General features: G+C 46.6%; 2 protein-coding genes across 2 annotated transcripts in view; both read right to left on the reverse strand.

Moving 5' to 3' along the window:
- Positions 1 to 26: 26 nt before the first annotated feature.
- On the reverse strand, positions 27 to 7,149 carry LOC130389892 (vesicle-associated membrane protein-associated protein B-like). Its single transcript, XM_056599784.1, has 6 exons — positions 6,850 to 7,149; positions 5,669 to 5,821; positions 5,196 to 5,299; positions 4,744 to 4,824; positions 3,345 to 3,533; positions 27 to 1,931 (listed from the first exon to the last, which is right to left on the reverse strand). Exons 1-6 carry the CDS (start codon positions 6,905 to 6,907, stop codon positions 1,758 to 1,760), a joined length of 759 nt encoding a protein of 252 aa, XP_056455759.1. The 5' UTR covers positions 6,908 to 7,149; the 3' UTR covers positions 27 to 1,757.
- Positions 7,150 to 11,593: 4,444 nt separating this feature from the next.
- The window catches only part of gnas (GNAS complex locus), a 16,471-nt gene continuing 4,188 nt past the window's right edge, over positions 11,594 to 23,876 (reverse strand). Inside the window, exons 3-12 of the mRNA XM_056599786.1 lie at positions 20,390 to 20,444; positions 19,848 to 19,967; positions 17,821 to 17,918; positions 16,046 to 16,100; positions 15,851 to 15,924; positions 15,003 to 15,061; positions 14,247 to 14,367; positions 13,687 to 13,817; positions 12,665 to 12,732; positions 11,594 to 11,818 (exon numbers count right to left, since the gene is read on the reverse strand). Of these exons, the coding sequence (XP_056455761.1) occupies positions 11,672 to 11,818; positions 12,665 to 12,732; positions 13,687 to 13,817; positions 14,247 to 14,367; positions 15,003 to 15,061; positions 15,851 to 15,924; positions 16,046 to 16,100; positions 17,821 to 17,918; positions 19,848 to 19,967; positions 20,390 to 20,444 (928 nt within the window). The 3' untranslated portion in view covers positions 11,594 to 11,671. The remainder of the gene's footprint in view (positions 11,819 to 12,664; positions 12,733 to 13,686; positions 13,818 to 14,246; positions 14,368 to 15,002; positions 15,062 to 15,850; positions 15,925 to 16,045; positions 16,101 to 17,820; positions 17,919 to 19,847; positions 19,968 to 20,389; positions 20,445 to 23,876) is intronic.

A 23,876-nucleotide genomic window follows, 5' to 3' on the forward strand; every position in this document is an offset into this window, starting at 1 on the left:
TCTTAGATTCCGTAAACGGCATTTTGTTAATAACTGACAGAACTCTTCATCATTTGGTTTATTTGATGTATATACAAAACAGTATCCAATTATTCCGTGGTTACATGTGTGGCGGTTATAACTTAATCTGCAAGTATAAGCTGTGTTACAGTTTTTAAAGTGTGTGTATTCAGTCTTAGCAACTCTGCAAGCTTCCTTCGGCAAGGAAAATACAAACAACAAAATTATTTTAAAATGCTATTTGAATTGCTGGTCAGTTGAACTGTATTTTGTTGAAAAATTAAAACAAACCATAATTTTCACATACCATACCAACCACAATGAAGGTGGTCCCTTTTAATTATTTGAACACCCCGAAAAATAATAAATGCAGTTTATTCCATGCAGATTGCAGAGTGGAACAAATAGAGCACAATGGAGCATTGCAGCTATATGGATTTCAAAAACAATACATATATGTTTAGATATACATATCTATACATATATTTAGATAACAATACATATATATGTATAGATATACATATTTATACATATATATACACACTATAACCATCAATGGGCAGAATTGAATGAGACGCCAAAGCTGTTGTACAGTGTAAAGTGGTGTACTGTGAATGTCCAATTAGGCTTTGCATAACAAATTTTCAGACGAGCAGGCTCCTTATGTTGACTGCGTTTTCTTTCCGTTTCGACCTGAGGAAGCAGCTATCAACAGTCTAAGATCACACACACACACACACACTTTAAAGTGGGCTATACCGATGCCACAAAAAACGCAAACGTATACAGGATATATTTTCATGAACCGCTAGTTCCCTGTGCAACACGAGAAGATATGCCCATGTCTTCAAGAGCCTGGAAGAACAAAAAGTTCAATTAAATCGCAACAGCTGGGGCAGATATACTTTAAATACTTTTATTTATTTTTATTAGTTTGGGTGCAATTAAAATTGACTACACATGCCTTTTGGTGTGTCGTAGCGGGAATCTGATTGGCTGAACATTCTCTTAACAAAGCCATGGTCATTGTAGCCACCTCTAGCATGGTCATTAACACATTAGCCTTTGTGCTCTTCCTACCTACACAGAACACTAAAACTCATAAAACTCCTCCACACAGCACTCGCATCTATAGCTAGAGTAAAATAAACCAAAACAAACAAATGTCTTCTACTCGCACACATTTTTAATCGAGATGCTGTTTAGGCGACAATATGTAGTTTATTTGGGGAAAATAAAGTCTTGCATTGAAAGATTTTACTTTTACTTCAAGTTCATGTATTGTCAGAATCAAACGGAAGATAACATTACATGGCGAGGCTCTCGTCCTCTGATGCATTCTGGGTAGGTAAAGTGAGGAACCAGTAAACTCATTGATATATTAAGACAGGGGTTGGGGACGGGACTCACCCCACTCCCTTCACTACATAAAAAGGTTTTCTGTGCAAGTTATAGAAGAAAGGATCGATAGGTAGAATGGACGGAGAGAGACAATCAAAAGATGGTGATCAAAAAAAAAAATAGTAAATACCTGTGCCTAAATAATGTGTTTGCTTATGATAAAACACGCCTTCGTTTTTCTTGTCATACATTAAATATCTTTCCCTTCCTACTCAAACCCTCTCGTGATATTGCATCAAATACTGCAAAGAACACACCAGAAAGAACAAGACAAGAGTAGGAACAAAAGGAAGGAGGACACAGAGACATCTCCACGGGCGTCGTCACCCAAGCGGCTTAGCGTCCGTCCCCGGCCTTCACAGAGCCAGCTTGCCGATGATGACTCCGATGACGAAGAAGAGGACGCAGAAGGCCAGCAGGCGTGTGCTGAGGCCCTCCTCCATCATGCCGGATGTGGCCATGGAGGAGGAGGAGGAGGAGTGGGGCGCCGGCACTGACGTCACCTTCCTCTTCCGCAACACGTCGTCCTCCTGAGAGATCAAAACATTCAGGTCAAAGGTCGCCAGCGGTGCCACTTGTTTATGCGAATCAATCATGTAGCATACAATTATAAACCAGGCTAGTTTATAAAATGTACTTTTAGGTATCCAAGCTTGGACCTCCCAGGTTATCATGACTCGAGACAGCTTGATGGTTGTTTTGGTAGCTACTGACGGCGCGAAGAGTTGCACAACAAACAAGACTCATTCCTTCGGACACACCCCCTTGGTGCCCGTTCCATTGTCCATTCAACCGTGCTCAAAACAGTGTCAATCATCACCCCCTACGGGCTGCAGGGACTGCACTCGAGAAGAATGTCGCCCGCTCGCTCACCCATTGCAGAAGTATCAGTTTCAAAACAATAGAAAAATGCTGCTCTGCTTCAAACGTGTCCTGAACAGCTTGTTTAAGGGCCACGGCATTCAAGTCCAAGTGTGTTCAACCATTCCAGGCCATACGTAAAGAGGTTGATAATACAACATATTGCTCTTGGCTGGTGAATCACAATGAATGAGAAAGTATAGAAACGGTATAATGGTAAATTCAATATAATGCAATTAATGTTACATTAATCCCATAAAAAAAAAAATATATATATATATATATAAATATAAATATATACATACAATAAAAAATAAATGCATTAATTATACTGAATCAGTCAATGGGTAGCACACACTTATTCGTGTTTTGTACTTCTTACAACCACTGCAAAGGACAAACTGAGCATGTCTGAGCGGATTGTGATGTACTACAACCCCCGGATACTTGGCGAGTGGGCGGAAATATGCCTTTCTGTCCTTACACAGTTTCAGACATATTTCCTCAGGTTGTGCACGGTCAGATTTGCACCGACACCTTCAGAGGGAGCACCGTGCAGTTTCCCCCAGTATCAACCATCCTAAAAGCCAGGGAACAAACAGCCGCTGTACTTCACGACATCGGCCTCTAAGCACGGCGTGGGTAACGTATGATAACAGAAAAGGGGTCTGAAATTAAACTACAAAAGGTCAAATCGTGTCTGCAGGTCAAGCGTCTCCGTGTCGTCCCAAACGTCTCCGGGATATCTAGATCAAGAACAGCCGCTCCCTAGACCTTCCTACCCCCAGCCAATTCTGCCGGCCATTCAAATTCATCCTGCAGAAGGGACTGGAGAAGGGGGTCAGCCAATCACCACGCTGGCTTTTCCCCCTTGGCGCGCTATTGGCTGGTTAAACACAATGACGACAGGGAAGCGACGGCAAGCAGCCAATCTCGTACAGAGCCGGTTGAACTAGGCCCCGTTGACCACGCCTCTTGTGCTGAAGAGAATGACAGCAGCCTCCTCAGACCAACGGGCAATCTACGACGGAGCTCGGTCTGGCATTAGCCAGGCTACCGTGCCTCGGCCCCGGGGTCCTCACCCGGATCTGTTTGTTCTCTTCCCGTAGCCGCTGGACCTCCATCTGCAGCCTCTTGCACTCCTCCATGATCTTCTTGACCTCGCCGTCGTCCAACGCAGCGCTGGTGGCCGACTTGGGCAGCGCCGCCCCGAGCTCCGTCTTAACGGGGGCGGGAGAGGACACCGACTGTGGGAGGCTTTCACTCTCATGCTGCGGAGGAGATGGGGGTGGAGGAGGAGGGGGGGGGGGGGGAAGGAGGAGGAGGAGGAGGAGGAGGAGGAGGAGGAGGAGGAGGGGAGGAGGAGGAGGAGGAGGAGGAGGAGGGGTGGAGGAGGAGGAGGAGGAGGGAGGAGGAGGGGTGGAGGAGGAGGAGGGGGGTGGGGGGAGGAGGAGGAGGAGGGTGGGTGGAGGAGGAGGGGTGGAGGAGGAGGGGTGGAGGAGGAGGGGTGGAGGAGGAGGAGGAGGGGTGGAGGAGGAGGAGGAGGGGTGGAGGAGGAAATGGGGGTGGAGGAGGAGGGGATGGGGGGTGGAGGAGGAGGGGATGGGGGGGTGGAGGAGGAGGGGATGGGGGTGGGTGGAGGAGTTGAGGGGTGGAGGTGATGTGTGGCGGTGGTGAGGAGGAGTGGATTGGACGTCGTTGGAGTTGGGGGTGGGGGTGCAGAGATATGGAGATGAAAAAGAAAGGATGAGAAAATGACCAAAGCAACCAAAAAAAACAGTGTAATGGAGGATTCTGGGATGCGATGCTAAAGGAAGTGAATGCTTGTGGATACGAAAGGGAACTCGGACTGCAACTAAGAAATTGCTTCAGTTTTCTATGGACTATTTGGTTGGTGCAGGGGGGGCTTTTCTTCTGTGTTCTCGTTCGAATGATAATCCCTGGACCTTTAAAGGGTGCCAACCTTCGTCATGTTAACTTTAGTTATCATAAGGCCACAAAATGCCAGCAAACAGACAAACATCCAAAAGGATACTTAATTGTAATGGGTTATTAGCACTTTATAACTAGTTAAGGTCACCTTATTATAGAGATTTGACGTTGCAAATTAATAAATAGACACGGTATAAAAAATGCCAGAAATAGCTTTCTATTGGCTATTTTTGCATCAGTAATCACTGGCCAAGGTGTTAAAAAGGCATCCTAAAATACACCCAAGCTAACTTGTAATTCTTTGATATCGATTTAAAAGAAGACAGCACCCTTTCAAAAACGAGTGCCCATGTAAAGTGGATAGCCCTTGTAAAGCCCCGTTTCATCCTGTTAAATGTGTCCTTCCTTATGTGATGAAATGTTATTGAAGTGTACTTCCCGACTATCACGATGGGAAGCACGCAGACCAAGGCTTCCTGGTGGTTTGTGACAGTAATCCTGGGAGTGAGGCATGTGATGCGTGACGCTCGGCCGAGTCCTTGAACTTACAGTTTTATCGTTTTCCAGAGGCATGTCAAACGCACACCTCAGCTTGGAGTCCATCAGCTCTTCGGGTTTCGCCTCTTTCCACTGCACACGGGAAAAACAACCACAAAACCAACGTTTTATTGTCAACGTTGGGTAGCCGGTGGTCCATTCAACATTCAGGTCAAGTGTTTACTTCTCAGTTTAACTTCTAGGTCCGTCTTCCAATCATTTAAGCGAACATACGATTGTAAACGGTGCCACCAGGGAAACTAGGTTCCACTACATACACATGAGTCATGACACCATCCACAACCATGAGAGTTTAACTTGGTATAGGCAAACACACAACTCGGATAAGGTACAGAATGGAGGACGGCACAGACCTATGCAAAAATATCTGAAGATTTAAAACAAATGTCTTACTAAATCATTTCACATGACAAATATAACAGAATATGTGCCAGGCCACTCACCACTCCCTCCATGTCTGTCATATCGTATGGGGCCAGCATGGACTGCACCATGAATTTGTGCTTGCTTTTCTCATTGGGGTCATAGTCGAAGGGCTGTAGCATCACTGTGAAGAGCAACAGAATCAAGCACAAGGAGGAGGTTACATTAAGGATACCGATGTTTACGCACCCTGAAAAGGGAAGCCAGTTATTTATAGACCAATGAAACCCCAACATGCTCATGAATGGCAGACATGTATTTTGACGTCTCCTTAATTACATCATCCACACATTAGAATGTTATTTTTCCAGTTTCTGTGTCTGAAATATCTAGGGTGAACAAGTGTGCCATTGTTTTGTTTAACTGTGTCCCAGACAGACCCTGAACCTCTTGGTGAAGGCTGCCTGTTGATAAACTAATGAAACGCTCGTCAGTTCAACGGCTGGCAGGCGACCGGCCCACCTCACACTAAAAAAGTATTTTTTTTACAAACCAGACACGTTGACAGAGTCTCCGGCATCGATGACACCGCTGTTGGGACGCACGCAATACCGGCGTGGCGCGGTCGTCTTGACTTTGAAACACACATTTCTGTCTGTAGGGTTGCCCAGCTTCAGAGTGGCAGTGACAACATCTGTGAATGGGCCTGGACAACACAACCACAAACACACATGCACACACACACACACACACATGCACACACACACACATTCATTACACGATTAGGAGGAGCACTTCCGGTTTCAAATCAACCATCAACATAAAGTGCATTTCACATACATAGCTTATCAGCTCTCCTATTATGCCACTTAAAGGGATTTCTGCATACGACTAGTATGGAGAATGTAGTAAGGTTTAACATTCCAGGTTTAACATTCATAACATAAGCGTTACCCAATTGTGATTAATCCACTAAATTCACCAGCCTAACCCTGCTATTGCAATGTACTCCCAAATCAAGGTGTAAACATTTCAATAAGCAACTAATGGTGCCCATATTCAGGGATATTATATTCATCCCATCAAACTAAACAACATTAAAAAATTCCAACAGCAGTTTTCAGACCACGTCAACTAGGCCACTTTGAGCGGCTAATCCACTCGGGTTTGCATAACCTTACATTCTTGGATATGCAAAAGGTAGCAAATTATTCAGGTTGGGCCGTCGTTGGAATAATCTCCAAGATCCCCTCCAGCCGCCTTTCTTCATGATATTGTGAAACCTCCCTGACTTGCCTCCCAGGGCTCCATGGTTGTGGACATTTCTAGAATAGTCCAAACGTTAATATGGTGACTTGGTGGGCAAATGTCAAAGCTTTGCAACACGCATAGCAGGGAGGTGTGAACGGATACGGGCGGCAAATTAGCGGCAGGGCAAGAAATAGCCCGACAGGCCCCGCTTCACATTTGCAATGACAGCCGAGCCAGTCCTGCAAGCTAGCCTCTTTAGCTCAATGCTATCCACTGGGCTAGCATCGTCACACAATCCTGGTTCACCTGTCATTGGCGCAACGATCAACAGTCACACCGATTAAAATCACCAAAACCCTTCATTTTCAGACGCCCACCGGTTCAGAAAACACCCGCGCAGACGACACACGCAGGTATAAACGGAGGTATTTACACCGATGGTTGGTAGCCTTCTAGCTGGCTCCTGGGTGTCGGGGCCCTTACCTCTGAACCTCAGTTCGTGTTGTGGCTCTAGCACTAGCACTTGTTCCTGTCTAGCCATGTCCCAGGGCTGAGGGGGTCTCTTCTGTCCCGCTGACGGAGAGGACGATGGGCCACAGCTGTCGGGGAGTGTCGGTATCGTATGCCAGTGCTGGCTCTCCTCGGGGGGAGGAGGGGGGGTAGAGTACTACTAAACGTTGCACCGCAAACGACAACTGCCTGATAACGCAATGCTAGGCTAGGCTAGTGAGCAGCAGAAGCAGCAGCGTAGAGAGACGAGGAAGGGGAAGGAAACGCCAGCTGACGTCACGTGACGGGCGGGGAGGAACGTTGGTGACGTCTCGCGAGGGGCGGGGCCCTAAGGGGTGACGTCAGGTGAGGGGCGTGGCCCGGTGGGGTGACAGCCGGTGACAGGCAACAGCATCCAGCTGCAGTCCCGGAGCCGAGGCCTATCGTGTGGCAATTAGGCCTGTGGTGTGGTTTCCCTCTATGTATAGCTATATATATATATATATATATATATATATATATATATATATATATATATATATATATATATATATACTTTTTTTTTTTTTTCTTCGATTATTTATTATTAATTAATTATTTTATTGAAATTTAACAAGATGAAAATGAACTTTGAATCACTCGACTGGGGGGGGCGACTGGGACGCAAAACGTAAAATCCGGTTCTGCCGCACAACAGGCCCTATTGAAACACCATAGACCCCGCCCCTGAGCTGCAGCTGGATCCTGCTCGTGACAGGAGAATGCAGGAAGAGTGCGTCTGTGAACGAGACACCGATGGAAATGTAATAGATAATAGATAATAGAGAACCAGTTTTACATTTTTGGATGCATGATATTTCTTTGTAGTGGCAGGCCCTCGTATACAAGAAATATGTATGCCAGTTTTTAATTTAAAGACTCGGGCTCTAATTAAGGAACGAAATATTTGGATTCAGAGTTGATCTCCTCTGCATTGGCAAAAGGGTTACGTGACGTTGTTTTGCCTGGTCGTGGTTCTTGTGTATGCTAGTCTAATAGTGGCCTCTAATAAGCAATGTTTAACATTTGAGTTGAGAACCAAATATTTATAAACATTAAATCGGACGCACATGTAAAAAGTTTCCACTTTTATCTTCCCAAACATCCAAGCAATATGAATCGAACTAATTGGTGTGTGCAAGAAAACTACAGATTTATTTTCGTCGCGTATAATGCAAGTGCTCTAACAGTTAATTATTATTAATAACATTTTCACAAGTTGATTTGGAATCATTTGGTACCTTGTACTAAACGAGTCTGACTAAACCTGCCACAGAATTAAAGCATTGTCATTCAACATGACAAAGTTCTTAAGCAGGCCAGGTTAGTGTTATGAGGAGTTAATGTAGTCCATATTGTCTAGCACTGCAAGTGCGTAATGAACCGCGTTCTCTGCAGAAGTTCTGCTGAAATTGTCCACCAGTCAAAACAAACCCATCAATGGAAGTCACCTGTATTGAATAAAGGAATGAGTGTGTGTGTGTGTGTGTGTGTGTGTGTGTGTGTGTGTGTGTGTGTGTGTGCGTGTGTGTAATGACGGATCTGTTGCTGTCTGCACCAAAAAAACTTTTATTTGTCGGAGCTCCTGTTCAGAAAGTAGAGAGACCCATATCTGGTCTACACAATAAGATGAAGACTAGGGCACAGAAGTGAAAGATGTTAATACTGTACAGGCCGCCTGTCGCGCAGGGTCGGTCGGAGCACCCCCCCCCCTCCCCCATCAGAAAATAATAAATCAAAATCAATATAGATATTTTTGTGTTATTTTATCTTTCCGTAGCAAAAGAAAAATAGTTTGCGTAGAAACAAGCATCGATTTGCATGTGGGTCTTTCACATCACCATTAAAGTAAAAAATAAAATAGAAAAGACAAAATAAAATGGTAAATGACACTTAACTCCTCTTAAACCCTTTAAAATGTATTTTGCAGATGTTCCAGATGAAGCAACAGAAACCTGAACACCGTTTTGTTTGAAAGGACTTAACTTAAGTTATTAAGTTATTAACTTAAGTTATTACATAAGTGGTACACACACTACTGAGTGTACAGTTAGTCAAGGTTCATTCAGATTCTAATAAAATACTTTTTTTTTTAAAACCCATATACATTTCATATATCGCATCTTTTCTGGGTATATGGATCCAAAAATAGAATAGACATTTAAATAATAAGGACAGGAGGTGGAGGAGGGAGAGAAATAACGAATTGGATGGTTGTACTCCCTGGGGGGGGGGGGGGGGGGGAGGGAGAGAGAGAGAGAGAGAGAGAGAGAAAGAGAGAGAAAAAGAGAGAGAGAGAGAGAGAAAGAGACAGAGAAAAAGAGAGAGAGAGAAAGAGAGACATAGACAGAGAGAGAGAGACAGAGCGAGAGAGAGAGAGAGAGAGAGAGAGAGACCGGTAACGGGTGGACAGTTAGGAGGGAAGGGATTGGCCAAGCTATACAGCGCAGTGGGACTCCCACGTTAGCTCATTATACACGTACAGCCGTGATCAAGGCACAGGGATCTTCTAAAAGTTCATGTTTTTATCAATAAAGTTGTACAAAATAATACATTTTACAGTCTGTACAAGAATAATAGTTCAGCAGTAAATTAAAGCCGGACACACGAAAAAGCCGCAGGGGGGGGGGGAGAGGGAGACGGGGGGAGGGGGTCCACTCGACAAGAGATTAGTGTCATCGTTTTGTGTCATCCTCTTCAGTTTTTTTATTTAGTCGCTTTCTCCGTTTGAAGGATTCGTTTTTTTTCCCCCACACAAACAAGAAACAAAGACTCATCAGCTGCTCAGTGGAGGAAGTGGTGAGGGGGGGGGGGGAAGAGATGGGAGGGGGGGGAGAGATGGGAGAGTAGGAGAGAGGACACAGGATGGAAAGGAGGGGAGAGGAGAGAGGATGGAGGAGGAGGAGAGGAAAGCGGATGAGAAGCGGAAGGGAAACGAAAACGTTAGGGAAGAAGAGCAGACCAAGGAAGGAAGGAAGGAAGGAAGGAAACGACAATAGCAGGTCAAAAAGGTGGTTGGGGAGGAGGGGGGAGGGATTGATTGAAAGACACAAAGGCTGAAGAAAAGACTGATAGCTCAAAGGCTACAATGGCTGAAGAGTCCACACAGAAAAGAAAACAACAAAATTGAACATAAAAACCAAGCGGACTGGACAGTGAAACGGGGTCGACCGGGAGGCGGGCTGCGGACCTCATACGGTGCTGCGGCGTCGGACGAGGCGTTCTGCGCTCCCTCAAGACCAGTTCTGTAAAAGTTGGCGGGTTTTTAGTTTTTATTTATTCTTTATTTATTTACTTTCTTCCAGAAGAGTTTTTTTTTTTCAGTTCAACACGACACGACACATCTTGGCTCAGTCCCTCCCTCTCTCTCTCTCTCTCTCGCCGTGCTGCGCTCGCCCACCGAGGCAAAGTCCGGCAGCTGCACGATCGCCCCCCCCCCCCCGATGTCCCCAAACCAAAAAAACAAAATAATAATAATAATAATAATACATTGCTGTGGGTCCTTTTCCTCCAGGACCCTGGGGCCCCTCGGAGCGCTCGGTCTCCCCGCGGCCCCAGAGTTGGTCGGTGGGCGTGGGGGCACCGGGGCCTCCGTCGGCGTTTGGCGGCGGGTTCCGGTTCTCCTCTCGAAGCGCTCCGCTGGGAACGGCCTCCCAGTCGGCCCGCCGCACCCTCCCAGCTCAACCAGTAGGGGCCCCTGGTTGGCGGCGGCGGTTTGGAGCCCAGCACAGAGTGCCGAGCCAGGGGCCCGAGCCAGGGGCCGCGGTGCAGTCAGGGGATAAGTACGTGTGTGATTATCTCTGTGTGCCGTGGCCATACTGCGGGTGTGTGTGTGTGTGTGTGTGTGTGTGTGTGTGTGTGTGTGTGTGTGTGTGTGTGTGTGTGTGTGTGTGTGTGTGTGTGTGTGTGTGTGTGTGTGTGTGTGCGTGCGTGTTGCCTGTTCATGTTTCTGCCGAGAGATCACTTTCATTCCTGGGCACAGTGCTTTTTTTTTTTTTTGTCGTCTTTTTTTCTTTTTAGTTTATTTCTTAAATACAGTGAATTTCAGCTGATCTGTGGTGACATGTATATACTCTATATGCAGGATTTCAACAATAATCTCTTTCCAGGTTGCACTGCATTAGCTCTCTTTTCAAATATTAAAAATCTCCTCCTCCTCCTCCTCAATATGAAACTAAACTCCGCCTTTTGAACAAACAGTGGAGATGAAGTCGGTCGGGGGACTGGGATGGCACTGGGATGGCACTGGGATGGCACTGGGATGGGGGTGATGGTCACAATGAGGGGAAGATCATGGCAGAGTGGAGGGGGGGGTGTTGATGTCAGAATACAACAGAGCATCTCTTTAGCCCTTCCCATGCTCTGCATCCAAACTTATCTTGCTAGTGTGGACCGGGGGTGTGGGGGGACAGGGGGTGTTGGGGTGAGGGGCTTAGGGCTGGGTGGTGTTGGGGGACAGGGGGTGTTGGGGGCCAGGTGCTGAGAGATGGGTGGTGCTAGGGCTCGGGGCAGGGGTTCATTGCGCTGGCACAAGTTCTGAATCGGCCTCTTTTCCGTCGGGCTCGATTCGATTCACACGCTCTCCCCTGCGCGGCCGGGAGAGAAAGAGAGAGAGAGGGGGAGGGAGGGAGGGAGGGAGGGAGGGAGGGAGGGAGGGGGAGGGGTGGTAGGACACTGGAGGGGTCGGAGGTCGGAGGGTTCAGAGTACAATCTGTGTGGGTTCTGTCGGGCGGCGCCCGGACCCCTCGGCGCCGCGGCCGCCGTCCTCGCCGGCCGATCACAAGAGCTCGTACTGCCGCAGGTGCATGCGCTGGATGATGTCCCGGCAGTCGTTGAAGACGCGGCGGATGTTCTCCGTGTCCACGGCGCACGTGAAGTGGGGGTAGCAGTAGTGGCGACCGTCGCCGCTCGCAGTGCTGATCCTCTGCACCGCGCGCACACACACACACACACACACACACACAGACACACAGACACGCACACACACACACACAGACCCGCACACAGACAGACACACACACACACACGCAGAAACAGACACACACGCACACAAGGACACACACAGACACACACACAGACCCGCGCACACAGACCCGCGCACACAGACACACACACACACACACACACACACACACACACACAGACCACTCTTTAGTCATCGAGTAGTGGAGGTTGTACGCAGGTGTTTACCCTCTTCTAACTCTGCGTATCGACACCTAATTGAACGACTTGTTCCCAAGGAGTTTCCGGTAGCACTAACTCCACTGAGTCTGACTGACTCAACTGATAACCGTGCACTGGCGTGCATTCCATGATGCGATTTACCGCTACCGGAAACCAGGCTGAACGAACAAACGATTTGCGAACGTCTCGATTCGCAAATCGAGACGGAAACTCGAATCGATTCACCGGGAACTCGAATGAACTGGGAGGAGTCGTTCGCGAATCAGCCTAGTTTCCGGTGGCGGTGAATCGCATCATGGAATGCACGCTATTGCACGGTTCTCAGCTGAGTCAGTCAGACACGACCGAGCCAACACTAGTGCACACACACACTAGGCCTGGGCGGGGCATCGAACCTCCAACTCCTGACAGTGTTAACGCCATCTTCTACCAGTGGAGCTGGACGAATGAAGATGGATATCCATCCACCATCAGTATGACACAGTCTCAATACAACCCATCAATATACAGAAAACAGTCTGCCTTTCCTTTACGCGATTGTGACAAAGACACCATTCATGCTGTTTGTTTGGGTTCGGGAACGTACCAGGAACTCGTCTCTGATGAAGTACTTTGCCCTGGTGACCCGCGGGTCCTCCCCTTGCTCCGGTGCCGCTGTGGAGGAAGACGAGCAGACGTTAGAGCGGTCACCAGGATCCTAACAACCTCGGATTCTCCCGTCTGGGATAAGTGCCACAGAGTCGGGAAGACGTCTCGGTGTCATCGAAGCGAAAAGGGAGACGTTATTTTAAAAATCCTCGTGATGAGATCACAAAAGGCTGGTACGCTCTCTTCCTCTAAAGCACGTCAGGTTTGAGGTGGGGGCCGATACAGGGGCGTCAGGGCTAGTCTATTCGCGGCCATTTGCAGGCACTTACATCGATCTGAATGGATGTCCTTATGGCAACGTTGGCCGGATGGACAAAGAAAATCTTTAGATATACAATTACAGCGCAGGGGGAGACTGCGCTCGCTTCTACGGGACAGAAATGGAGAAAGATGATTCTTTACAGGAGTCTATTTTAGAGACGTGTCTGGGACTGTGTCTGGAAGTGGGACACCCAAGCACCTGTTAGGCTCACTGGTGTTTACAGCTGGGATGGTCCCAGGCAGAGAGAGACGCCTGGTCATCCCACTTTTACTAAACCTCATGTCTGTTCGTTTCCTCGAGGGTTTTGCTCAGAAACCAAACAGGAAGTGTCTCCGTTTAGGGGGACAGAGGAGTGAAATTCCATTTATATGGAACGGAGTTAAACTGGACCATATATGTGTTAAAAACACCAAAATAAAATGCAAGGGCATAAATGACTAACTATACTGGGTAAAGGAGCCAAAACTAAGCCCACCGTCAAGTTGGGATCAGTTGGACTACCGTTTTTACTTAATCAAACACTTTAACTTGAATGCCCTTTAAAGTAGCTTCCTATCCGATTACAGCTCTCTGTGGGGCCACATTAGCTCAGGAGAACCACACATTGTACCAGGTACCACACTGTGTATAACACTCATTTACACACCCCAGTGTCGGCCTTGAACGCGCCTCAGTGCAGGTCTTGGAGCGGTACTCACCGTCGTCGGGTGTGGTGTAGCGTGCAAACTCGGGAAAGTATTCTTCGATTTTGGACTTTCCCGCCAGAACCTTGTCGGCCAGAAGGTCCTGCTTGTTGAGGAACAGGATGACGGAGATGGTCCGCAGCCACCTGGCGAGCACACGCACACAAGGTTAGATCCAGTCGCGTGTGTGCGTGGGTGGGTGCGTGCGTGCGTGCGTGACTGAGGGAGTTTGTGTGAGGGAGTGAGTGTTCGTTTGAGGGAGTGTCTGTGAGTGAGTGAGTGAGTGAGTGAGTGAGTGAGTGAGTGAGTGAGTGAGTGAGTGAGTGAGTGAGTGAGTGAGTGAGTGAGTGAGTGAGTGAGTGAGTGAGTGAGTGAGTGAGTGAGTGAGTGAGTGAGTGAGTGAGTGTCTCTGTGAGTGAGAGAGTGAGTGAGTGAGTGAGTGAGTGAGTGAGTGAGTGAGTGAGTGAGTGAGTGAGTGAGTGAGTGATTGTCTCTGTGAGTGAGAGAGTGAGTGAGTGAGTGAGTGAGTGAGTGAGTGATTGTCTCTGTGAGTGAGAGAGTGAGTGAGTGTTCACCTGTTGTTCCAGATGTTCTTGAAGAGGTTGAGGGCCTCCTGTAAACGGTTGGTCTGGTTGTCCTCTCTGATCACCATGTTGTAGCTGCTGCTGGCCACCACGAAGATAATGGCCGTCACGTCTAAGGGGCCACAGAGAGAGACAGTCAGAGAGAGAGAGAGAGACAGACGGGCAGAGGGAGAGAGACAGACGGTCAGAGAGAGAGAGAGACAGTCAGAGAGAGAGAGAGACAGACGGGCAGAGGGAGAGAGACAGACGGTCAGAGGGAGAGACAGACAGACGGTCAGAGAGAGAGAGAGACAGACAGATGGAGAGAGAGAGAGACAGACGGTCAGAGGGAGCGAGACAGACGGTCAGAGAGAGAGAGAGACAGACAGATGGAGAGAGAGAGAGACAGACGGTCAGAGAAAGACAGACAGACGGAGAGACGGAGAGAGAGACAGTCATGTTCATGGAGTCATGGAACCAGACAGACAGCCAGACAGACAGACGGCCAAACAAGCAACGAAAGAAAGTAACGAAAGAGGAAAGAGAATGAAGGAAACAATTTATGAAGAATAAAGGAAAAAATAAAGAAATAAATGAAGAAGGAAAGAAAAAGAAAAGAAAAGAAAGAAAGAAGTAAAATAAGAACAAGAACGAAAGATAGGAGGAAGGAGTTTACAACGACAGCAAATACCCGAATGGGGACAAAAGGCAGCAAAACAGACACAAAAGGCCCGATCAATCATTCAATCGATCGCCGCATCAGGTTACCATTAAAGCACTGGATCCATTTCCGACGTTCATCCCTCTGTCCCCCGACATCGAACATACTGAGTGGGTCAGAGAGGGTTTCGTCAGCTCAGGAAAAACAAAACAAATGCCTCCCCCTGGTGGAGAAGCTAGGAACCACCGTGTCGCTGGGGTTCATGGTGCCTGGGAACTCATCCCAATTAAACATGCATCTCAATGTTTCTTAGTGTGTAGTGTGTCTTTGGAGATGTTTGGTGAAGTTGTGTTAGAAATTGAGCTTATTACTTGGCACCGACTCTGGCACTTAAGAATAGTACTTAGCATTGATAGTCAATTACAATTAGGGCATTTAGCAGACGCTTTTATCCAAAGCGACTTACATCGGTTAATACACACATTGACACACCGACGGCAGAGTCAACCATGCAAGGCGACAGCCAGCTCGTCAGGAGCAGTTAGGGTTAAGTGTCTTGCTCAGGGACACATCAACACCCAGCTAGGAGGAGCTGGGTAAGGAGCTAGCAACCTTTCGGTTCCAAGACAACTGCTCTACCTCCTGAGCTAAGCCGACCCCATTTGGAGCATTCAAATTGATTATTATAGTAATATTCACACCCATAGTCCTTATCCTAGCTATCTTTGTTTTATACGGGGAATGGGTTAACCATTCCGATTGTTCGTGCTCGGCACTTGGTTCTATGAACATCCTTACTGTACCAACAGCTATGTATGGTTTTTCCTCTTTCTTCTGACAAATGTACTTATTGTAATTCGCTTTTGTTAAATGGTCTGCTAAACGCCCTCAATTTGATTGTAAATGTGGATGTACCATGACTTAATTGATTGTATTATTATTATTTGTTACTCACTGGAAATTGACCTTCTCCACTTGGAATCTTGTCTCAAAGATCCCGGAGGTGAGAACTCTGCATCGGAGTAGATCCTGGGAGAACGACAGTACATCAGACATCTGGTCTCTTGTGTGAGGGAGACCGGTCCCACCACAGAGCGGTACCCTGACCATCTCGCCCCCACTATCACGGTACCCAGACAGTGGATCTCACCTGGTCAGTGGGAGTGTAGTCGTTCTGTTTCACAATGTCGATCTTGTCCAGAAAGCTGTGGAGAGCAGAAAGGGGTCGTGGTCATGTGTGGTCTAAACAGAGACTCCCATCAGAGCCGTCCAACAACTCATCGGCCTGTTTGTTCCCCTTCAGCAGACCGATAATAAACATAATTTAAAAACATCACTTGTTATTATATCTGGGCCGTGTATAAATATAATAAGTAAAGAATATTTGGTTCAGTGTGAAACAAACCGTTTAAAGTCAAGACAGACAGGCGCGCTCGGACAGACATACAGACATAGGAACACACATCTCCTGTGTGCCCAGACAGACAGACAGACAGACAGACAGACAGACAGACAGACAGACAGACAGACAAATACAGAGGCTACTGTCTGTCTGTCTGTGTCTGTCTGTCTGTCATTACGGAGTGGGGTTTCAAAAATAGCTCCAAGCTCCCTGGGCCGCAGCGAGGTAACCACGGCAACCGAACCACGGGGACTATTCTTAGTCTATCGGTTCACAATCTACTTTGGCGGGATTTTTTTTTTTCGGGAGAGTTTTTATTATTTTAAGACGGACAGACAGAATGCAGAGAGGAGAGAGGAGAGAGGAGAGAGGAGAGAGAGAGGGGAAGTGGAGACAATGCAACAGAAGGATATGTAAGTGTGGAGCCCTTGCGTGCACACAAACACACACAGACAGAGAGACAGACAGAGAGACAGAGAGAGAGACAGAGAGAGAGAGAACCATTTTATCTACAACAAACCTTTAAATGCAATAAGGAAACCCAAGCCACTTAGATGACAAGCCTGTAATAACCACCAGTCCAAAGGGGGACTCAAGCCAGTGCGTTGTGGTCTGAAAGAACAGATTTAGTCCTCTTTCCAACCCCCCCCCCCCCCCCCCCCCCCCCCCCTCCAGTCTGCTCTCCCTTTTCTCTTCAGATGACTCAGCCTCCGCCATGTTGGAGCCAGTCTGCTCCGCTAACTGCTGAGCTCCGCCATGTTGGAGCCAGTCTGATCCGCTAACTGCTGAGCTCCGCCATGTTGGAGCCAGTCTGATCCGCTAACTGCTGTGCTCCGCCATGTTGGAGCCAGTCTGATCCGCTAACTGCTGAGCTCCGCCATGTTGGAGCCAGTCTGCTCCGCTAACTGCTGAGCTCCGCCATGTTGGAGCCAGTCTGATCCGCTAACTGCTGTGCTCCGCCATGTTGGAGCCAGTCTGATCCGCTAACTGCTGAGCTCCGCCATGTTGGAGCCAGTCTGCTCCGCTAACTGCTGTGCTCTGCCATGTTGGAGCCAGTCTGATCCTAACTGCTGAGCTCCGCCATGTTGGAGCCAGTCTGCTCCGCTAACTGCTGAGCTCCGCCATGTTAGAGCCAGTCTGATCCTAACTGCTGTGCTCCGCCATGTTGGAGCCAGCTGATCCTAACTGCTGTGCTCCGCCATGTTGGAGCCAGCTGATCCGCTAACTGCTGTGCTCCGCAATGTTGGAGCCAGCTGATCCGCTAACTGCTGAGCTCCGCCATGTTGGAGCCAGCTGATCCGCTAACTGCTGTGCTCCGCCATGTTGGAGCCAGCTGCTCCGCTTAACGGTTGTGCTACCTGAGCCCAGTTGCGGTGTTTCGGTTGAGCAGCCAACCGCAGTCACAGCGTGTTCTGTACGACCCCGTTGTACTATTCCATACATCCACCGAACCCCTAACAGACAGCGGCGTCCACAAGGGTACAACGCTGCCGTCGTCTTCGAGCAAGGCACTTTATACTTACTACTGCGCACAGTCGATGAGCTGATACTCGTTGGAGCGCTCGAAGCAGGCGCGCACGCCGTTGTCCTGCCATAGTGACTTGGCGTGGTCGTAGAACTCCTGAGAGAGAGAGAGAGAGAGAGAGAGAGAGAGAGAGAGAGACGAGAGAGAGAACGAGAGAGAGAACGAGAGAGAGAGAGAGAGAGAGAGAGAGAGAGAGAGAGAGAGAGAGAGAGAGAGAGAGAGAGAGAGAACGAGAGAGAGAACGAGAGAACGAGAGAGAGAGCGAGAGAGAGAGAGAGAAACAAAATAATGAATAATTGCTGCTTAAGTGGAGCACTGTGAGAGGCGAGTTTGTAAGCGAAAAGGGGAGGGTGCGGGTACGGTGGCTGCGAATCGTCCAATCAGGTTACAGGCCAGGGAGGGCGCGTGTTGACAGCGAACGCTATGCATCTTTGAGTAACTGTGAGGTCTAAGTGTGTCAATGTGTGTCTGTGTGTGTACCAAAGTAACGTGTGTTTATGTGTTAATGTATCTGGGAGTTTCTGTGTGTATCTGTATCTGTGTGTGTCTGTAGCTGTGTGTGTCTGTAGCTGTGTGTGTCTGTAGCTGTGTGTGTCTGTAGCTGTGTGTATACATTGCTATAGAGGACATGATTAATCACACTACGATTATGAGTGAAGACTGCATGTGATGATTACTGTGAGAGAGATTTGTGTGACACAGCAACGTTAGAATTAATTATTCTGTTTCATTAAGTGTACGCTCAGTCTCCAACATTGGGATAATCAAGGATTTCCATTATTACTATTGGGACCATAAAGAGGTGTTGGTACGACAGTGTTTTTAAAAACACACAACCTCTGCATGTCTAACCCAATATAAAGGGCCACCCTAAAGACTTTTGATTGGTTGATATATATTTTTTAACTCCTATTGTTTGAACCCAGTTCAATCAACCAAACCTGGGAGATCGTCTTTAGTCTCTAGTTGAGGGAGGCGTTTAGAGAGTGCCTTGCGAGTCTCACCATTCCCCCCTCAAACCCTTATGGGCTTTCAATGATTTAACAGGAACGCCGTCTGGGAGTATGCGACGCCCACTGGGAGTATACGACGCCCAGAAAATCAATCAGCAGATCATTAGTGAACCTCGACTCCCACTGCGCACCTTAACCTGAGCGGAGGTTTGGGAATACAGTGCACGGCGTCCACTGATGCTGACTGAAGCACACCGTTTTAGAATCCCATTCGTAGACTAGTACAACAGGTAGAGTAGGGCGGCTCCATTGTGGAAAAAAAATCATAATCACGATTATTTTGTTCAAGATTGAAATCACGATTATTCAAACGATTATTTTTGAGTATGAAAACATGATGTATTTATTCAGCATGTCTCTCCCAAAAACACTTTGTAACTGAGAACTTTGAGATTTCGAAAAATGTTCAAATCTAAAATATTGTACAGAAGTGTATCCAGCTGATCTTCGCTTTCTTTAAAACATAAAAAAAAATAATAATAATTGAAAACTCGATTATATTGGTTTTGTGATCGTCTTGACGCTAAACTCACAATCGGGATCGAAATCCGATAAATCGCCCAGCCCTAAGTTAGAGCCTCCGGTGGGCCGGGTATAGACCCTGGGAGGGTGCCTCAGACCTGGGTGCAGATTTGTGTACAAACGTACTCATATGTTGCTACACGTGAACATTTCTGCGGCCGCAAAAGAGATACCCGTCGTCCCGTCAGGCGACACGTCTTCCTTTGCACTATACTGTTTTCTTTTGTCCTCACATTGCTAGTCGAGTCATAAGTTCACCGTTCAGTTTTACTTTCTCTTCCTGTTCCAGTCGTCCCGTTCTGGGAGGGGATCGTGTGCAGACCCGCTAGCAGCCTCAGGGCTTGTATTTGTGTGTGTCCCCGATCAGTTGACCGCTCCGAAACCCAGCCTCGCTTTGAATGAAAGACTCGGGTTTGTGCGAACGCGTGTGTTGAGGAGAATCAGAGGAAGGCAAAGAGCAAGGGAAAACATTCACCATAATCCAACTCACAGAAGGGAACTCAAAGTCTTTCTGGCTGACGAGTTTGAGGACGTATTCGAGCCGGTGTTGGTTCTGTGGACAGGCGAGCAGCACCGGTGGTCGAAGGGTGCTCATAGACGTTATGATGGTCTGCAACACACACACACACACACACACACACACACACACACACACACACACACACACACACACACACACACACACACACACACACACACACACACACACACACACACACACACACACACACACACACACTTTAGGAAGGAACTCGATTGAGAGCAATTAAGTAGGTAATCGAAGGATGGAGAGATCTTCCGATGCAATGTTTAGTGCAGTGTCATTATGTCTTCATATCAGATCTCGTTTAATTACGTTGAGCTGACAAGCCCTATAAACGATCCTTTAGCTCACCGTAATGAATATTCAAGAATACTCTGTATTTAACAAGGAGAAAACGTGTGAGGCGTTTAAACCATTGCTGTTGTCCAGACATCCGATGCTATTATGGTGTGGTGGTACGGTGGAATCTGTGGTAAACTGGCACTTACCTCAATGGCCTCTTTAATATTATTCTTAATGTCGTGTATTTTCTGTCTTTTTTCCCTGAAAAACAAAAGCAAACGAAGACAGAGGATCAGGGACATTATAACAACGCTGAAACAAATACAGAGCAAAAAAAAGCTAGAAAGCTGAACCAAAAAGAAATGGCACAAGTTACTCAAAGGCAAGACATGTAATCTCATCTTCAAGGCTCCATTTCCCCAAACACAGGGGGAAGGCCCCTGAACCTGTTCATGGTAATGGAGTCTTTACACTTGATGAAACACTGACGGTTCACTGAGGATCTCCATCAGACCCGCCCGCAGGCGTGTGAAGGAGGGCTGGGAGATTCACCTGGAAAGGTAGGCTTCACAAAAGTGAAGGCAGACTGTTGACATTTAGCAGACGTTTTTATCCAAAGCGACTTACAATAAATACATTTGTCAGAAGAAAGAGATATATCAATACCGCTGTCGGTAGAGTAAGGATGTTCATAGAACAAAGTCAAGCACTAACCATCACTAGGTTAACCTATTCCCCGTATACAACAGAGACAGCTAGGGTAAGATGCTACACAATGCTAAGTAACCTATTTTGCAACCTACTGCAAGTTCCACGGACTGAGCGACGGACTTGGGGTGATCGGGCCTTCTCAGTTTCTGTCCCCCTACCCTTTGGAATTCACTCCCCTCCCACATCAAAGTCTCTCCAACCCTCTCTTCTTTCAAATCTGCACTCAAAACGTACCTTTTTACACTAGCCTTCCCCACCTAACTCCCACCTTGTTCTTCATATTTAACATGTTTTTCTTTTATTCCGTGTCTGTCTTACATAGTTTTGATAGGGCAATATGTAAAGCGTCTTAGAGTACCATATTAAGCGCTATATAAATTTCATTTATTATTATTATTATTAAATACTATTTTTTTAGTGCGAGAAAGCGAGGTCCTAGATGTCCTTTAGCTCCACGGCAACATGGCCACCTACTGGCAGAGCAGGGTACTAGATATATATATGAAAATATTTATAAGCTCTGATGGTCTTAAAAACAGTAAAGTGGAACGGTTACATTCTGTGCAGTAAACCTGTCACAGTGACCGGTTATCTGTCACAACTCAATTAAATTTATGCCAAATCATCCATTGTGGCGATGTTCCTCATTTGAGAACAACAATGGGTGATGTGACCTCATGATCCTCATTCAAGTTATAGCTTCTCAAATACCGTTTCCTATTCCTATTTAGTACCCGCTTTTAAGAAGTGACTTGCTCAAAGTGACAGTAAAGTCCTACGCATGTCATTTGGTAGCAGACAGCGTTTAGGATTTTGTCTACAGGGTCGTCTGTGGATACCTTTTCAGCTGGAATTAAACTGCCTTAGCCAACCCTACCCCACCCCACAAACACAAAAACACCTCTCTGATGGCAACCGCAGTACATCCTAAATTACCTTTGAGATGCTATCAACCCCAACGTTACTCTTGTTCCTCTGTTTAGAGGCTGTTGCAAAGGCCTAGCCTTCCCGCCCAGGACATTGGTTAAACAGCACAGCAACACTGTCCTATCTAACGTTGCTGTCACAGGATTTCCCTCCCTTCAGGGTGCGCACCAGGACACAGGACACCTGTAGGCCTGACATACAGCAGACCAGATAGCAGTTAGTTCTTCATATCATTGGTGTCAGTGGTCCAGCAGGTTAAGTTAGGGCCTGGTCATTGGTGAATAACACAGCACACGTTCGCCATGATTAAACTGAAGCCAGTTCGACTGTTTGCAGTTAGGGCATGTAGGAGAGTCATGGCCAATTGGAAATCCTTGAAAAGGTTTCTACTGCAGGGTGACACTTAACTAATCTCAACCACGTAAAAGGTGCAAGCAATGCATCAGAACATCCCTGTTTTAAAGACAAAGATGTTTAACTTGGGGCTCTTGTGAAATGGCTTATCTAATGAACAGGTCAGAGCGAGCACAGACTGAGGTTGTAGCCGTGAGATCCAGGTAGATGTGTTTGGTCAGAACATAGGCCACCTCGTTTAGACCGCGTCCATTCAATCTCTCAAGACCACAGTGAGGTGAACACACATAAATACAAACCAAGGAATTCATGCTCTACTATAAAGAGAAGTAAATTATCGATTTGAGATACTTTCCTAAAAATCCGGACGTGGCTTTTCTTGGGTTCATTTTTTATTTTATGTATTTTTTCGGATAGGGAGTCAGACAGAACTTAATTCAACTAGTACAGCAACTATATACACATTAATAATTAATGCCCAATACTTTATGAGGAAAGCTTTATAAAGACTTATCCATCGTAAAATCCTCATAGCAGGATAGCCTGGATAAACTACAAAATCAAATATACATCAATATCTATTAGGGCTGCTACATTGATAAATAGATATATTTAGGTATAAAATATATACGTCAGTGATGGTAGGAGTCAAACTCAGATTTGAACACTGATCTAGATCTGACTCTTTTTCCACTAATCCTGAAATGACAAAATAATCTCATGCGATTTAACGACTTAAAAATAGGTGTTTGATTGCAAACAGACAATAATCCACAAACATTAACGTGATAATTTTGAACATAATAACAAAAGAACATACAGGAATAACACTTCACACAAAATAAACCACATAATTTCAATTATGTCAGAGATCGGAGAATAAGTTACACAAAGCTCATTGAGGTGGAGTCATGAGCTCGGTCACAAGCCACACACACACACACGCGCGCGCATGCACACGCACACACACACACACACACACACACAGTGGTGGTCTGAAACCAAGAAGCAGAATATGATAATGTATTGGCATGTGTTTAAATAACATCATTGTACTACAATTTAACAGTTTCAATCTCAACCAGCCTCACCAAACAAGCTAACCTGCTAAACCTTCCCAACAACCCGTCCACATGATTTAATATGAACTTTGTCGGTCAGAGTAACAGTACAAAATACAAACATACTATCTTACTTCAATAAGTAAATATAGCAAGTAGTAAATATATAAGGAGCCCATGTGCCAGTGTTTGAACTAGGGTTTAAAGGTCATGTTTCAACCAAATGGCTCCGGCTGAAAACTGTTTCAGGTAGGCAGGCCTACAGCATCCTAGAGCTCATAAACATGTTTTCTGAAAGAACGAGAGGGATGGAGAACGAGACCAAGAAACAAACATTGAAGGTTGAAACCCTACCAGTCAACAGAAAACACATAAAGCAAATGTCAGTTGTGGGCGACAGTATATTCTACACACAACCTGTGTCAACACAGCTGTGTGAGGTTTCAATCACAATACATCATCTGTTTGTGTTGACAACATGTTGTTTTCATTGTTTCTTTGTTATGGTTTTCCCGCTTCTCAGAAGGGGTGAGGGGGGGATGCCTGATCAATAAAGGATATTGATAAAGTAGGAGAAGATTCACAGTGAAGACTCTAGTCTCCTATATACCATATTAATACCAACACCTCATTATGTATT

This window comes from Gadus chalcogrammus, chromosome 1, assembly GCF_026213295.1.
Source record: "Gadus chalcogrammus isolate NIFS_2021 chromosome 1, NIFS_Gcha_1.0, whole genome shotgun sequence".
NCBI lineage: Eukaryota > Metazoa > Chordata > Actinopteri > Gadiformes > Gadidae > Gadus > Gadus chalcogrammus.

Excerpts from the sequence above, each read along its gene's own strand:
- LOC130389892 (XM_056599784.1), bottom strand. The coding sequence starts at position 6,907 with ATGGCTAGACAGGAACAAGTGCTAGTGCTAGAGCCACAACACGAACTG. Across the intron at positions 5,822-6,849 it reads ACACGAACTGAGGTTCAGAG|GCCCATTCACAGATGTTGTC; the intron begins GTAAGGGCCCCG and ends TGTGTTGTCCAG. Across the intron at positions 1,932-3,344 it reads AAGAGAACAAACAGATCCGG|GAGGACGACGTGTTGCGGAA; the intron begins GTGAGGACCCCG and ends TTGATCTCTCAG.